Source organism: Motacilla alba, chromosome 7 (genome assembly GCF_015832195.1).
Source record: "Motacilla alba alba isolate MOTALB_02 chromosome 7, Motacilla_alba_V1.0_pri, whole genome shotgun sequence".
In the NCBI taxonomy this organism is placed as follows: Eukaryota; Metazoa; Chordata; class Aves; order Passeriformes; family Motacillidae; genus Motacilla; species Motacilla alba.
The window spans coordinates 19,014,798-19,032,424 of NC_052022.1; the positions used below are offsets into that span (position 1 = coordinate 19,014,798).

The 17,627-nt window shown below is 36.5% G+C and overlaps 1 protein-coding gene across 5 annotated transcripts in view; it reads right to left on the reverse strand.

The window, feature by feature from the left end:
* The window catches only part of STK39 (serine/threonine kinase 39), a 79,179-nt gene that overhangs the window by 13,517 nt on the left and 48,035 nt on the right, over nt 1-17,627 (reverse strand). For 2 of the 5 annotated variants that reach the window (XM_038143045.1, XM_038143046.1), the window contains 3 exons: nt 5,385-5,437; nt 3,448-3,516; nt 1,841-3,134 (listed from right to left, as the gene is read on the reverse strand). In XM_038143045.1, the coding sequence (XP_037998973.1) occupies nt 2,908-3,134; nt 3,448-3,516; nt 5,385-5,437 (349 nt within the window). In that variant the 3' untranslated portion in view covers nt 1,841-2,907. Of the gene's footprint in view, nt 1-1,840; nt 3,135-3,447; nt 3,517-5,384; nt 5,438-17,627 lie in introns of those variants that run through there. The other 3 variants (XM_038143044.1, XM_038143042.1, XM_038143043.1) reach the window with 3 other exon arrangements.

Consider the following 17,627-nt stretch of genomic DNA (forward strand, 5'->3'; position numbering starts at 1 on the left):
AAGTGGATATCTCCAACATCTCCAACAAAGACTTTCAGCAGTACTTTATGTCACATGTATTTAAAAGTGAAGGTGTGTCTTCTATGATGTTTAATGTATTCAGAGATACTTTTTTGAAAAAAAAACCATGAACATTTGAAAAAACATCTTTCAGAAGGTACGTTAATATAGTAAAGGGCAACTGCACATTTCTCGATGGCATGGACATCAAGGCTTTTATTTAAGCAGTATTCAGGAAGGGAAGGGGGTGGTGATTATGTATATACTGCAATTTAGCAATTGCAAATACACCTTCAGGTTCTGAAATTTAAGCAAGGACTCCAGAAAATTAACTGTAGTCTAAGGCTTCATTGTAATTATATGTACACTGTATATACCAGTGGAGTAGGACTGCAACTACATGATTTTCACCAGAATCAACTGTTGATAGGATTTGAGTTTTCCTTATGGTATCAAAAACATAATGAAGCATTACCTGATGAACATTTACCAGCTAATATATGTCCTGCATACAGAGACACATTATCTCAAAAGGAATTTTGAAAATATTCCAGATCTGATTTAACATGGATATTTCTGCATAAAAATACCTCATCAGCAATATACCACTGGCTCTAAGGCTCATTCCTCTCTGCAAACACAAACTCTAGTCTGCTTTTAAACAAATCTCTGTGCTGATTCCCATGATCTAGGGACCTTCTGTGAAGCAATGCTAAAGGAAAAGAAACCAGCCAATCAGAGCCAAAACCAAACACACAAGCTGGGATTTCTCCTTTTCTACAGAACAGGTAGCTGAACTTCATGTACATCAGAAAGGAAATCTTCCTTGGAAGCCTGTGTTAAGTGAAGCAAATCCAGCAAGATTCAAAAGGTGAAGCTTATTGATGTTTAGAAGCAAGTTCTGTAGAACTCAAGCTGTCAGTTTTTAAATTCTATACACTAACAACTTTAGCTCACATGTGCCATGGCCATACTTCCACAACAGCATTTGCTGACTCCTATTTAAATGTCCTTTCAGAAGATCAGCCATTATGCCAACAAATTGTTCAACATGAAAACAGGTATTTTCACCTTCCTCTTTTGTCCATGTCTGTACATGTTTTAACATCCAAGAAAAGAATCTACAGGAACAATTTTCATGAGACTATCTCAGAACCTTGTTTTCATTCAGGTTACAGAGGCTGAATTTTTGCCTGCTTCAGCTAAAAAATGAAAGGTAATTTATCACGGGTTTTCAATCTGGAAACTAATGGAATCAGTTCTTCTGGTGAAGAAGGTTAACCAAGCTCTTCTATACTATTCCCTCCTTCCTATATAGGAAGATCTTAAACCTTTTGCGTGAACAAGGTGCTAACATAATTTTGCACAGAAAATTAGTTTTGCAAGCAGATTTACATTTTAAGCACCATCTGCTCTCTTATATGACCTCTGGCTTTAAACTGAAACACTTCTTAAGACTGCACTGTTACAGTGAAATATTCTAACAAAGGGCAAATTTAATTTTTTACTTAATTAAAAGCAAAATCACATTTTGCAGAAATCTTCTTTCAGTAAAATATGAAATTTGAAGTAATTTTCTAGGAAGGCAACAATGTCCAAATATATTTGAAAACTTCACAGGTGAAGCAGACACAAGATTATAACACAAATTCACTCAAGAATTTGTGCCTGTGGAGCTTGAGGTAAGTTACATCTTAAAAACCCACCATATAAACTAAATAAAGACTAATATAAACTAAAAATAAATTACTGAAATTAAACACAAGTTAATTAATTTCATTACATACAAGAAATTTTATTTCATTTCCTTAGATTTTTTTTTAGTACCACAATAAAAGATAAAACATGAAAGTACAGAAGGAACCATCATAATCCTAAAAATCAAAGTCTGATGCAATTCAAAACAAGGATTAAGCAAGGAAGTAAACTTTTATCACTAACTAGACAGTGTCTCTAACTAAGTCTGGTAGGGAAAATCTTATTTAAATATTTGTGCTTCTTCAAGGACCAAAATGCTATCACTGTGGGATGGGAATTTATCACGAGGGACATCTATTTTCATTTGCCTTTCCCCCATCATGCCCTTTGCAAGATGATAACAAATCCCATTCATGCTGCCATTTTCACAGAAGTACTGGCACTTTGCATAGAAAGAGAATTTTGCAGCAAAGGGAAAATGAAGAAGGGAAAAGATTTCTCCTGGGTCCCAGCAGGACTTGCACTTCAGCATCACCAGCTGTGATTCAGAGTGCCACCTGACTGCCCAGGCAGTCAAATAACAATTCTTTTGTTATCCAGAAAAAAAAAAAGTCTTTTCTAAATGAAAATTCTGCCAGAAATATTATCAGCAGTATGGTAATGACATTTTTCATACTGGATGTTTAAATGACAACAAACCAAGGCCAAGCAACTCCTCTTCCTGAACCCTTAAAATAACCATGCAGTAGAAGTGACTTTGAGAGTGCCTACAGCTTGTATCATCTGCAAGCCTCCCTAAAATACTTTTTCTTTAGAAATAAAGGTAAAAGATCAGATAAGAATTTTAGGTCTTAGATCAGCTACAATTAATCCGTGTTCTGATCATCAAAAAGCAAAAATACTGGCTTTCAGAAGGAGTTTAACTACAAAAGCAGTGAGAATGTATTTTTGATAATCTTCCAGGCAAGTAATGAACTTCTGGAGCTGTAAAACACTCTCCATACCACTGAGGAGTTTGGTAAGGAAATCTTAACTTACTGATAAGAACTTTTTTGACCACAACACAAAAATGGACTTGGTTGTATTCCTCAGTTCAGTTCTCCCTCATCTAGCATATACTATCCCCCTCTGATTTTGGTGACTACACATCTGCTGGTCTTGAGCATCCAGAAGTAAGGACTAAGAAGCAGAGAAATAAGCACTTCCAAATTAATCACTAATTAAAACATTACTAAGCCTGGAATAGAAAAATAGAGAAGCATCTTTCAGCCACCAGAAAACATTTCTGATTACCTTTTCTTTTTTTTTTTTTTTTACCACAGAAGTAACACCACTAGATGGAATTTCCATTGGTCCTGAACACTGTCTTGCTCCTTCTTCTATGAACCCAAACAGAAGACTAACTTCAGAGTTGCCAAAGCCCACTCCGCAGTATCCTACTGACATATCATTGTATTGTTACATAAAAAAATGAAGTTATCACAAAAATGCTCAATCATAGAATTGTCAATAATCCTTCAGGAGAACTATATTATATCGCCCCTCTCAAACCACTGAAGAGATCTGAATTCCAAAAGCAATTCTTGGACTGGTATCAAAATTGCCTTGTTGATTGAACTATGCATACATGAAAGCAAAATTAGGACAAAAAAGATTTTCTGAAAATCAGCATCAGAGAAAACATCTTTTCACATCCATTTAACACAAACTTGTCACAAGAGCATAATTGCAAACAAAAATGTAATTTACCTATAACTACATCGTGGCCATCAACCAGGCCTGCAGAGAACAGCTCCTGAGAAACGCCATCTGCTGTGTCTGTCCAAAAGGTGAAAGGAATAAGTGTAAGAGTCCACAAAAACAACAAAAAGTATCAGTCATCCAATGCACTTGAACAAAAAAAAAATTATTTTAGTTCCAAAACACTCATGGAGGCAGGATTGAATTCAAAATTATCTTTAATTAGGAGGAAAAAAAGATAATTATCTTATCAGCCTCTGCACAGCAAATCACGTAAGGTAATGACTTGATTCATTGCAAACCCCCTACAGACCTCTCCTGGCCACCAGTGCTTCTCTCTTATCTAACTACATCCTTGTATGCATTTTACAAGTTCAGTATCTTCACAACCAAGAAAATAAACTATGCTTTAATGTGGTTTTCACTGTTTTCTTTATGCCCTCCATTGTTCTGCAAATCTAGACAGAGACATGGTTGAGTAGGCTTTCTTGTTTGTTGCAAGTGGCGTAAAGGACTTACATGAACAGACATTATTTTGAGATCTAGGTTTTAAATAGCTTTTAAGTATTTTGAATCAGGAAATTCAAAGCTTTGGATGGATTTCCTATTAACTGCTCTACCTGAGTGGGTGAATTCCTAAGTCCCTGTGACTAGTACTTGCCGTGGATAAAGACCTTAGAAGGCTTATATGTAGGTAGGCAGGAACAGCAGGAACAAGCCTAAATTCCAGCTAAATCTCAACTGTAATCTGGCCCCAGCACCAAACACCCTAATGGAGCTCATGCTGTGAGGCCATGAAACAAAGTTTTATCATCTCCTCAAGAAACACACACAGGTGCAAAGCAAGGTAGCTGAGCCAGCTGCAGTTTCTGGGGATGAGAAGCACAGCTGCCTTCTGGCTGTCTTGGTGACTGACTGTAGGAACAGTCCTGGTCTAACATCTTATTTTTGACCTATTTTTGAAGTAGGAATTCTCAAATGGCTTAAGTAACTGCTTCCCAAGTAATTCTGGCAAACCGAGATGTTCTGCGCCCAATTAAGTAACAGGCCTTTTTTTGGTTTTACTCATTGCCAAAAAAAATGAGAAAAGCAGGTAGACAACACAGAATAAATCCATGCACAGAACTACTGCACATGAAAGATACTATCATTTACTGTGAAAGAGACACCTCTTCCAACCTGGATTTAATTTTAGGTGAAAACTCTTTGAAGACTTCTCTAAATAACGTGAATACTGACTTCTAAGGAATGTAAAATAGGTTCATAGTTCAAAGGGTTGCAGCTTAACAAGGATGATACCTTCTTACTCAAAATATTAGCCTTCTGTGCATTTCATCCCAGTAATACTTGATTTTTTTCAAACAAAGGCAACTGTACAAGATCTTACAGCTCTTAGCACTGGAAAGCCTACAGTTCTGTAAGTATGCAGTAGAGTTTAAAGTTTCAATACCAGAATTTCTTTCTGGTGATAATACCAAAGCTAGAGATGCAGCTAAACTTTCAGCTGAAGACAGCATTTGAAAAATGGTGTGCAATTTATACTCGTTAATAGACCGTCTTTTATTGTAAAAGGGAAAGAAATTTAAATATTACTACCATCACCACATACACTTTTATGGCTACTATATTCTATTTCCTACGATGTTTTCCAAATGTGAAAATGAAAATATTGCTAGGAAAGATCATATATACCATATAGATCATTTCAATAAGACATGAAATTGATAAAAGTATACTGTGAATAAAGTTTTCTAATATATATATTATGCAACCTTGCCACTAGAATTTACATATATTTGCAATTCTTACTCTACTGAGGTTCAATATAAAGCTCTGCACAGTAGGAAACATTCCAGAGAGGCAGTCTGCATTAAGCATAAGCAGTAATCTGTTTCTGAAATGCCTTTTTAAGCAGTAAGAGAATAATTCAGTTGCAGGAGCCTTACCTCTGCCTGGAGTAAACTCAAACCGTATGTCATTAAGTTCTTTCCTGGAGTTCCTGAAAAACAGTCAGTGCATACATTAAAATGTAATGAAGAACAGAACTATTCAGCTCCTACACCCAAAGAATACCTCTGGCATTGACAACCACGTTTTTGTAGTATGTGTTCCCTTGAAAATACTCTCCCAAATATACAAATGCTCTCCCAAAGCACCCAGACTGGAAAGACTCCATCGCATTTTCATGGCAGTATTTTAGGAAAACTAGCAGAAAAATATGCTTAAGTTGAAAATGCATTCAGTACCATAAAGGATAAAATAAATATTTTCCTTTTCATCTGATAAATATTTTCCTTTTCATCTTCAAAAGACATTCTGCCATACTGACTCTAATAGTTCAACACAGTTTGAGTCGGATACCCTGTCCTCCAAGGACAACAGAAGATTCACTTGAACTTAAAGCTCCCCATTTGTGGTCACATTTATACAAAGATGTTTAAGAGACGAAGTATCCAGCAAATGTTACATGCTGAAAAGTAGTGGTCATGCACAGTGTTTACAAAAGGGTAAATTCTTTACTCCACACGAGTAAATTCTTTCACTGACCATCCTTGTATCAGCAGTGAGGTTCCACCTACATATAAAAAGGGCAGTAAAATGTTTCATCCCAAGGATTCTTGTCTTCCTGCTCACCACAAAGATTGTTTTAACCAGTTCAGTGTGTGACACAGTCTTCAGGAAGTTAATAGAAATGTTAAAGAATTTCTTTACAGCCTTATACTGTGCCCCATTCCATGCATGTTTACAGCTTCAAGTTTAGTTAATAATTTCTTCCATCAACAAAACATTAGCCTCTGCAAAACAGATGTCCATTTCATTTTTGCAAGTGACAAGTCAACTGAGCACAGGGAGGAACCTAATTGCTGTAGCCCGCTCTTTTTCTAATGAATAGCTCAATTCACTCGAAATGCTAATAGCAACAGAATGTGTTTTGCAGTTCATTATTCTTCTCCTCAGCAAGAAAACTGTAGGCAAGCTCCTATTTCAGCATACCAGGCCATGAAGTCTTGCTGTGGGGAAACTAAATCCAATAGGCAGGCATATTCAGCTGTGACTTACGTCTATTACTGCTTGCTAAATACTTCTAAGAATATTACAGAGCCAAAACCAGCAACACGCAGAAACACAAAACCCAGAATGATTGGCAGCACACACAACAGTGAGATAGCAAACGCTGAAAAATGAGTATGCCCCATGCAGTGCTTAAAATGAAAAGTACTCATTTACTGAATCTACTAAATGCTTCAAAGCTGAAGGAGTTTCGGGTTCCCAAAATTCTATTCTAAATAAAGAACTATAGGAGTTTAAGATCACTAACACAAAGCTGCAGATAATGAAGCGAGCCAGCTTCATTATCAGCTTCCTTTTCTCCTAGAAAAACTGGATGGCTTTCTGTTAAAACAAACAACAACAAAAAATTACACAAAACCCATCAACTTAAGACCTTTCTCCAAGTTCCTTTTTGACAAAAACTGCTTTCCAAAAAAAAAGGAAAATGCATAGAAATTTAGCATTATTCTTAAATAAGAAATTTCCTGACTGAATATGTGATGTAACTCAAATACCCATTTCCTGCACCCACTTGGGAAAAAACAAATCAAGTGAATAAAGACTTTGTAGAGATACACCTTTGTAGAGGTAAACCAGGAGGTAGGAACTAGATGGCCTTTAAGGTCCCTTCTAAGCCAAACCATTTTGATTCTATCACCAAGACCTAATCCATTAGGTTCTCCAAATATATCGTTCCACAGACCTCCCATAAGCAGAAGGCACCAAGTAATTATGAACTCTTATGAAAATTACCAGCTTTTCACAGCTGTGTGAAAGATGAGCTGCTCCTGATACACTCTCTTGTCATGCAGGATGCACGTGGGGTTAGTTTGTCTCCAAATTTCAAAATAACCCAAATAAAAAGTTAAGGAGTCAAATCAGTTTCTTTTAGTCAAGGTGAAAATTCATTAAAGGTTGATATGTATTCAGCAATCCAACTTTGCTATTAAGAATTGTTACACTCTGAACTATTTTGAACTTAGGACACGGCTGCTTTCTCTATAATGGTATATAACTATTCAGGAAAGAAAAACAATGAATGTTTGGCAAGATTGATTTGCTAGAAGCCTGTAAGTGCTTTTGCTTATTGTTCCATTACCTACCAGACATTTATTGATTTCCATAAATTATGTATTCAAATACATAATCCACCAAATAACAGATGCACTAGAGTTCTCCCCTAAAAGCTCCTCATGCTCTTTTCTAGCCTTTATACAGTTCTCTGGTTCTAGTTAATGTCACTGTAACTGCAAATTAGTTTGCTAGTTCCCTTGATGAAAACTGTTTGGATTTGTTGATTTATTTGTAGGCAGAGTTTTCCAAGCAGCATTTCATATGCTCCTTTTTTTTTTTCCGTACACCCATTACACTCTTATCATGCAGCAGCATACAGACTTGATTTCTGCTATATAGAAAAAGGATTGGAAAAAAGGCACTTAGTATCTTTGTGATTAATAATTTTATCTTCATCATTTCTTAATGGTTCCGATTTTCTCAAATGCATTTGTGAAAAAATTATTTCTGTTTTAAAATGCCAATTCAGACCTTTATACCATCTCTAATAATACCTCTTATGTGCTTCTAGCTCTGTGCCATTACAGACTAATATACCTTGATTATCATGGATAAAACCAGCCCATCCCTCACCTCTTTTTTTAAAAAGTAGTAAATTTTAAGTACTTTGTGCATTTTTATTCACTTCAAGTTGATATTCATTATGCACTCACCTCCAACAGGAAGAATTCCAAATGTTTTGACTAAGGGTGACACCAAAGCATGTCATGCTAAGACATTTTGGCAGCCATCTTACAGCAAAGTAATTTCAGAATTTAGAACTTCCCACTTCATAAAAGCATGTTCTGCAACTCTTCATTGTTTTCATCAGAACCACCTGATGTGCACACCAAGACTGCTAAATCTCATTATCAAGAGAATAATGCTTCCTCAAGGAAGTAGAAAATGCACAAAGGACACCCCTTTAGCCCCTCACCTACAAACTTAGGCAATCCTTTCATTCGGATATAAAAGAAAGATATTCTGTTTTGAAGGAAGTTATTTGCAAAACAATGCTAATATTGACCAAAATCAGGATTAGTGGATAAACAAATTATGCAACTATTCAGATTGACCTGGTTCTACTGACAAAATCATAAGCCATGAGAGCGATTTCAGGCATTTGCATTCAAAGACAAAAGCTTTCAAATAATTACCTGATAGCATGATTCCTGCTACAGTCAATTATCTCTATTCCACATGATTGACAAAAGATGTGCGTTGTTGAATTAAAATAGAAAATTGGTTGTGTAATGATACAACTGTAAATTAGAGACATTAAATGTCATTATTTCTTTTGTCCTTAAAAGCAGAATGTCTGCCATATAAGTGCAATTCAAGAAAATGAGATGTCTTGGAATTAAACTTCAGGACTAAAACATGCTGGAATACTTTGATTATGCATCAAGCAGTCGATTTTCTTTCAATTTTGCCACCTTTTTTACCCTCACAATTTTATCCATTATTTCTTATGCAGAGTTATCAAAAATATCAGTTTCTATTTCATACAAGCTCAAGCATCTTCCATACAGCCCTCGGGGAGAGTCTGTATTCCTGGATGAGATGCATTCTACCATAGCTAAATAACTGTATTTTCTTCCTTCTCACTGTAAGGAAAAAAAAATCTCAGACAAGGTAAACCAAGAGACGTGTGTGTGTGCAGGTGTGTAAGAACATCTACATTCTGTCTCTTGCCTAATTTTCAGACTTCAGCTACTCAATCATCATTGATTGATACTTTTGGTTTCCAAAGACTGATGTAGGGAGCTAAGTGTCCAAGAATGCAGGTACTAACAGAATGGTAACCACCACAGCTAACTTGTGACTGGAAGAGACAACAGCAGAACACAGAATATGTATTCTTTTCTAGAACCAGACATAAATTCATCTTTCATCAAACTGTAGAAACTTTAACATGAAAAGGACTATAACAATGGTGCCACATGGCACCCTTCATCAGTCAGTTTTTCCCCTCCTCATATTCCTAATAAGCCCTATTCCCACCAGGACAGAAGCTCCCCCACCATCAGGGACTAATGACGCTGGCCAAGTCAGTGTGCTTTAACAAAAAAATGCATGCTAAAAAAAAAATAAAAATAGTTTGGCACTTGCACTACCTCACTGCACTTGTTGCTGTAAATAAAACCACAGAAGAATTCAAATGACTTGCTCATTTAGACTGGAGAGAAAGCAGAAATTCACATCAAAATGAAGTGAACTAATCAGAGTGATAGGTGGGTTGTACATCCTAGAGCTCTATTCATCCAATTTTCATTCTACATCTCTGGGGCAAGATCTTAGTGCATACAATGCAAGAAATATAATTGAGGGGGGGAAAGCACAGAAGAATGAGCTTTGCAGGTTTGTTTAAAAGAAATTTTACTTGCATTTTTTTCTTGCTGGAAAAAACACTGGAGAGACAAATGTTTGGCCTCACCAAAGGTCACTCAAATTTCAAAAGGTCATCTGTCTTCTCTCAATAGAGAGTCACCCATTTTTCTCTTTCAACCTGCTTAAGGCAGAAAGCCCAGGATTAACACAGTTCCCCCATATAGCCTATGTAGCCTTCTTTTCACACTGTTAGCTTACTTCTCAGGTGTTGTATTTTTTATTAAAAGCAGAATTCTAAGTATTAAACACCTGTACTGATGATCTGTAGTACCTGTTTATTAGCTCAGTTTTGATTAATTAAAATTTTATTTCAACTTTATTTACAGTACATAGTTAATATACACACAACAGTGAAATACAAACTGCCACTTTACTTTCAATATTATAAAGAAGATGATGGAATAAAATCTTGGAGTAAACAAATTCATTCATCCCATATTCGAGGTTTAGCCAATCTCAATCTTCCACACATTTATGTTCTCTGCCTTACAATTTTCTTATACTTCAGCTGTGGAATTTAGCTATTAACCTAGGGCAGAGAAAGTGAGAATGCCCTCCAAACCTCAACAAAAAAAAAATCACAATTCACTTTTTTCCTGCCCCTGCCCCCACTTTCTTGATTTCTGAAGTCATGATACTATACACACAGATGAACCAAAGCAGGAGTAAGAGGAATTTACGTTTAATAATGTAATTTTGTGAATCAGAACTCGAAGGCTCCTGTGGGATCATATAAACACAACAGAACAGAGCATTTGTAAAGAAGCATTAGCCTCCTGAGGATTCACCACATGCTTGTGTAAACCCCTTTATGTCTAACACTTTCATGCTCAGCTGTCATTTACTAATCAATACCCAGGCTCCTCCATTACAAATTACCATACCATCAAGAGCAGATCAGCACTGTGGAGATGGCTCTGCTCTACTTACTTTTAATTACTTCAGGTCAATTCTAAATTAAATGAAAAGGCATTGCTGCTGACTGTTGGTAAGAGCAAAAGAGATGTTTGAATTATCTTCTGCTTCCAGATTCCCACCAAGAAGAATGGGACTAAAATCTCTCAGTATTAATACAGTGTGGTCCCAAATAATTATTTTAAGTTCATCAAAACCTTACCATTTACCTCAGTGATTCTGGAAAAACTATGAGTTTACAACTTAGCTTCCTCTATAGATATTATTGGAAGAACGAAATACATTTAGCCTATGAAGTTTCACGATCAAGTTACAGGACTCAACAGTTTAATATACAAAAAAATGCCACTACTATTTAATCATCATATGATCTTAGGTAAAGAGCAGATCCTTCAGATGATGCAAACACTTGTTAATCAGTACACACCAAGAGGTAGCAGCAGCAGTTATAGCAAAGCACAGCCAAATGATGCTTTCAAGAGTGGAAAACATGATGCCAAAATGAAACATTGTCATTTGGCTGATAAGCTGTTGGAATGAGGCAGCAGCAGCTACCTGTTAAAGATTTACTGTCTCAATGCCACTTACCATACACAAAAGGCAAGTGCACATTAAAAAAATCAGCCACCAAGGGAATTTTTATGGTCAGAATCACATCAGCTAGGAACACTGTCCAAGGCTTCAGGGCAGCTGATAGCTGCTCCCTCAGGAGGGGTCTCTACAGCACTTTTATCCATAGCTGATAGGTCCAAATTGCTTAAGACACAAAAGAAACTAGGATGCTTTCCATCTAGTAGAAATGGATGGGATATGATAGTGAAACTTAGAAAATGTGTGACAGAAGAAACACAAGAAAACAGATACATTTTAGAAGTGACATATAGACGTTAAGTCCTTTCTCTCAATCCACTGGTTTACAGCCCCAAGTCTACATGGTATGACAAAGAAGTGTTAGAACTAGAACATTTTAAATATATCTATATCCAAATATGATGCTTCTCTCTTTCTGCAGTTGCTGATGCCAGAAGCTAAATCAGAAGAACATTAAAAGCCCTTCAATTTTTCGACTTGCTATGTTCATTTCCAGCTAAGTCAAGCAGCAAATTCTGAAACAATATTTTTTGCCTCAGTTATCAGTGACTCATTTCACTGCACAGGCAGTGAAAAGCAGTATTCACTTGCATCATCTTTCTTGAAATTCACACCTCCTACCTGCTCTCATACATCAGCAGTGGGAATAACTTTGGCAAAAACATATCAAGTTTTTTTGCAGCAGAGATGGCAATATTGATCATAAGTTTTTTCCTCTGAAATTACTCTGAAGTAGCACAGAAGTTTAAGAGCACTGGTAAAGATTTACCTTCTGAAAAGCATCAATTTCTAACAAGTACCTGAAATACAAGGAAGGGCATACACAATTATACTTAGAATTATTAATGTGGTAAAAATCTTCATGCTTGGTAAAAACCAGAAGTAATCTGAAACAGACTTTTTTCCTAGAAGGAACTGGAATTAAGTACAGAGAACATGAGTAATGTTAAAAAAACCCAATCACCTGGAAATATTCAGAGAGCATTTCAATAGCATAGAGGACAACATGCACAAAATTTGATCACTTTGTTAAACATGACAGCGCACTGTGGTTATAGTTGCCTTTCTGGATTTGCCTGCTATTTAACTTTAACTCTGAGCGCATCTCTGTATGTTTTGATACCAACTATTATTGATCAGTGCACACTTTAAGGAAGTCAAACCGGTATTAGGAGCATGACTGAAGTGATACACCATCTGTCTGACTGATAAGAAATACCAGAGCAAGTTAAAGATTAAGCAAACAAAGCCTTGCTTTGTATGCTTCTGCATGCCTGGTGCACAAGAAGAGGGATTATAAACTGTTATTTCAGTGACAAATTCTTCAAGTACAGCATTGAAAAATAGCCACAATGCTTGAAGCAAAATGTCAGTTCCTTAAATCAGAAAGCATGAAAGGCCAATCACTGCCAGGAGGCTGGGGGTGTTTCAGAAGAGAGCTCTAGAAAAGTTATTTTATTTATGAAATCAAGACAAAAGACTTACAGCAAGTTCTATAGGTATATGGAGTTCTTTAATAGAACCTTGAAATTCCCCAGTGCACAAAACAGGCTTTGAGAGGAAGGCAGAGAGAAACTTTTGACTTTATCCAAATCAAAGAAAGCTTTAATCATGTTGAATCAAAAACTGCCTGGAAGTCTGCATCCTTTTAATCCCACTGGCTCAGAGTTTTACAGTGTTGATCACCTGTCAGTATACTACTGTCAAACAAAAAAAAGGAGACTTTTAGGTAAACCAGAAAGACACCTGGCCACCACAAAAATTACAATCTGTATATCATCCATCTAAAAGTCATGGAGCCTGACTTGCTTATCAAAAAGAGTGGGAAGCATGGAAAAAAGTCTAAGCTTTGTTTTAAAATCTTCAAAGGTTTCATCAGTTTATCCTGACAAACTTTCTCTTTACAGTAAATCAGTTTCACCAGAAAAGTCTGATCCTATGTTTAATTCTTGTTACACCTGTGTCCCAGTGTACCTCTTGTGGCCATTCACTGGCCCCACTAGAGCAATGACAATTGTGGGACAAAACAAAATAAATAAAATCAAATTCATTTAAAATTTTGCCTTCCCCTCAAAAATATCAGAAGTCACAAACCAACCAACTGAAAGCTGGCTGCTTTACAGGAACCCAACACAGTCCCAGAACATCCCTACCAGTGGAAAGATGGAGAACCACACCACTGAGTGGGAACACACAAAAAATTATTTCAAATGGTTTCAGCCCTGCCCAATGTACTGCACTACCACATTCACAAGCATCTCTAGAGCAGATGGATGAAGACAGAAGAGTGTGATCTCTTAAGGTAAAAGAAATGTTTTAAAAAGTATTAGAAAAATATCTAATTAGAATCAAATTTTGAACCACCAAAATGCAAACCCTATTACAGTTGACAAGTAATGTACATGTCATTAATAATACAAACAAAATTATATTTAACACTGAGACAAATTCAAGCTTTAAATTGTTTCCTTTAACATAAAGAAGTTTGAGGGTGGTACTTAGGTTTCACTTTTATTTTTTATTTCTCCTTTTTCTTTTGCAAATAGTACCAAAAAAAAGGCAGAATGGAATAAAAAAGTTCTAGTGATTTTAAATTTTCAGTATAAGCAACATCCCCAAATACAATTTCCTGCATAATTTACAATCTCAGCTGTGCAGGTTAAAAGCCTAATTCCTTTCCATCTAAATATTTAGATATACAAATCTTCTTGAAAACTTAAATAAGCAGAAAAAATATATTGATTCCTTGACTCAATAATTATAAATTTTACATTGTTTTGATAAAAAAATATACCATTTTTCTATAAATGAGTGATGGTATAGCAATTGCATACAGGATTATCTAGGTCATAAATAAAATAATTTTTTCATTTTTGATTTATTTTCAATAAAAATACAGCAAGCAATAAAAAAATCCTTAAGTAGCGAATAAGAAATATGTAATTTACCATATTTAAGAAGCAAGCTTTGAAGGAAATAATATATGTAAAAAGAAAAAGCAGGATTAAAATCAATAGTTTAATCAAGGGTTCCCGCTTACTGATTTCAGTCATGATTTAATCATGGTTATATAGGGTATTTAAATGAAATCTCCATGCTATGAAAATAAAATTCAGTTCAGTAACCACATCCCCACACCTCTCTGATTCCCAGGACAAACCCCTTAGATGTGGCGGCAAAATACAGCTCAATGCTGTAATCAAAAGTACATTTATTTCAAGAATCATACAAATGTTTTTGTTCATGATGTTTGTAACTGGATCAATTCCCAGACTATACAGAAGTTCTGGTACTTTACAGTTGTGAATCTACTCCACAGCTGGGAGTGTGTTTGTGGATTTTGTCATTAAATACACTTGGTTACAGAAGCCACTCAAATAGCAAAAATGAGGGTGAAAAGATACACATTAGCCCCACTTACAAAAGATATTGAAATGATGGAAGTTTTTGTTTAACATACCAAAACAAACCTATAAAAGTATTTTAAACAGAATGAGAATTGAGAACTTTGATTTATGGTAATAAACCAATTATCAAAATCATTCTGCCTCTAGCCAGAACAGATTTTGGGATTTGCTTGTTCATAGTACTTGTGGGTTTATTCCTATAAATGTAAGCTTCAAACTTAGGTATTAACCAACACATAAGTAACTCTACTAGGTACCTCGAGCCAATTACATTTTTCTTATGACTTTACATGTAATTACTTTTGTAAGAAAGAGGTCAAAAACCAGGCCAAGATAAAAGCAGGAAGATCAGCACTTGAGCTCGTGCTCAGACTAGTGAGCAATACCCCATCGCCTGTGTCCAGGTACACACAGGAAACCACGTTTGACTCAAGTCCTAACAACTCTGCTGCTGCAGTGCCTGCTGCCAGCCACTCCTTGGACTTGTGTCTGTGCAGATCCTCAGGAGGTATAGTTCTCAGAACTCATCAAATGCCACAGTTTCCAGCTACATTAGCAAAAGAAATGTTTTTCTATTATATTTACACACAAACATCTACATGCAAGTAATAGAGTGATATTACAGGCAATTCTGACTTAGCATTTTCTCTACACTTTATTTAAAATAAAATATGCAATAACAGAAATACCTCATTTGCCAGTAAAATATTTCCATGTGCCCCTTTTATTCTTCCATACGCTTAATTCATCTAGTGTCCAGGAACTGTATTAAATTACGTCCTGGGACATTCCAAATTACTGTCAATAAATTATCTTCCTGTCACGGGTGCTAATTTAACCATCTTAGATTGCTTCAGATAATTTGTAATTCTTAACTATTAACAAGTCTCCTAATTTAACATGAAATATCTCTGTTATTAATCCAAGTAGTCAAACCCTCTAATAGTGACCGTCCTAACTCTCTAACTGCAACAGCTTGGTGGTTAGATTGGAAAATTTCAAGTCCAAGATGGTAATTCCTCCCCACTTCCTTTCCCTGGTGCTGTGAACAGTCCTGTTCGAGGACTAAATCACAGCCAATTGCCTTGGCCTCTCTTTGCAGAGTTCCTGCCAGGGTCTGCTGCTGAGACACGCAGTGTTCACAGCCTTACTGGAAACAAATTTGGATTACAGATTTCATTCCTCCCTACTCTCAAATACCACTTCCTCTTGAGGGTGAGGAAACAGAAGCATTGGCAGTTCCAAGTGGCAATTGCTCAGGCTGGGTCAGAGTTACACACTGTGGCAACAGATCCAGCCAGTGAGAACCAGTATTTTCAGCTCACTGCAAAATTCAAGCACGGTCTCTTAACTACATTTGAGCTTTAAAACACTAATGGCCCGTATTAAGCATTTAAGACTAGAGCCTTTCAAGAGCTTTGCATGGAATTACCTAAAACAGCCTGCTGATAATTTCCCTTTTGGGGCAATGTACTCCAAGACACAATACTGCAAAAGATAGAAAATAAATTTGGAAATTGCTGTATCCAGCCAATGAAGTAACCCTGACAGTAGAGAATTTTTTGACAACTTAGTTCACACTGAGAAAACTATGAAAACAGAAAGGTATTAAATACAAGGTAAGGACAGATAAATCAGTTAGTCTGGATGGTTTTCCCTTTTCTTGAGTAGGGGAGTTTAATACCACCATTTGTATAAAGAGTACCATGGGATTCTTCAAAGATTATTTCAGACTGAGTTGTGTTTCCAGTCCACAATAAGGCATTTGCAGTAAACAGAGGCTGGTGTTAACTTAGCACACCCTACTGAATTACTGAATGAGTCCAACCCTACTGTGACTGGGAAAAAAATAATAGAATCTGACCATCCAAGTAAAGAATTACTTAAATGCATTGATTCTTCAGCCAGAATTCTTCCCTCATTAAAGCAATTTTTAATTTTTATGGGTACTATTAACCTTGTTCTGAAACATACTGCTAGGAAAAAAAAATGCAAGCTAACATCTAAAATGCGATGGGCTATCATAGTGTAGCCATAGTGTAGAAGAGGAAAAAAGAACAAAGCAGATGAGCACTTTCTTCCTGCCCACCTCTTGTTCCTTTTTAAGGTTGCCCATCTTACCCTTTGCCCTGTCCCAAATCCCCAGGCACTACTCTTTAAACCTTATGGTCCACACTCCCAAGCCTCATACTTAGTTGTTTCTGCTCAAAAAGCTCTAAGTGTTTGCCTCAACTTCCATAACAAAGTCTCAACAGTGAAGAGGGTCAACAGTGAACCGGAAGCACAACTCAAGTGCTACCAAAGGTACCTTGCTAAAGGCAGTATCTATAGTCAGCCAGTGGCCTGGCTCAGACAGCCTGAGCTTTGGTTAATGTTCCATAAGCAAAATAACTCGTCTTGAAATTAGCAAATATAAAGAAATTCTAAATACGGTCTCTGAATCTATGCTGCTGGGCAGAGATATAGGCAGCTTGTAGCCCTCACAGTCAAATCAACCTTTCACAAAGTGCCAAATAAAAGAGAAGTATGTTACTTAGTGCAGCCCACACCCCTACACTCCCCCCAAACACACAAGCTCTGCTCATGTGCTAGCTCTGACCCTACTCACATGCTGAGGCTGCCAGCAGAAGCAAAGCCTGTGGCGAGATTTGTAACTCTGCCCCTCTCCTACCACTGAGACCAGACAGCCAGAGCTCACATAGGACAGAGGTTTGCACTACAAAGCAATCTTCCCTCAAAAGCAGGACAGTTAAATTAACAAAACTCTGCAAAATTACACAT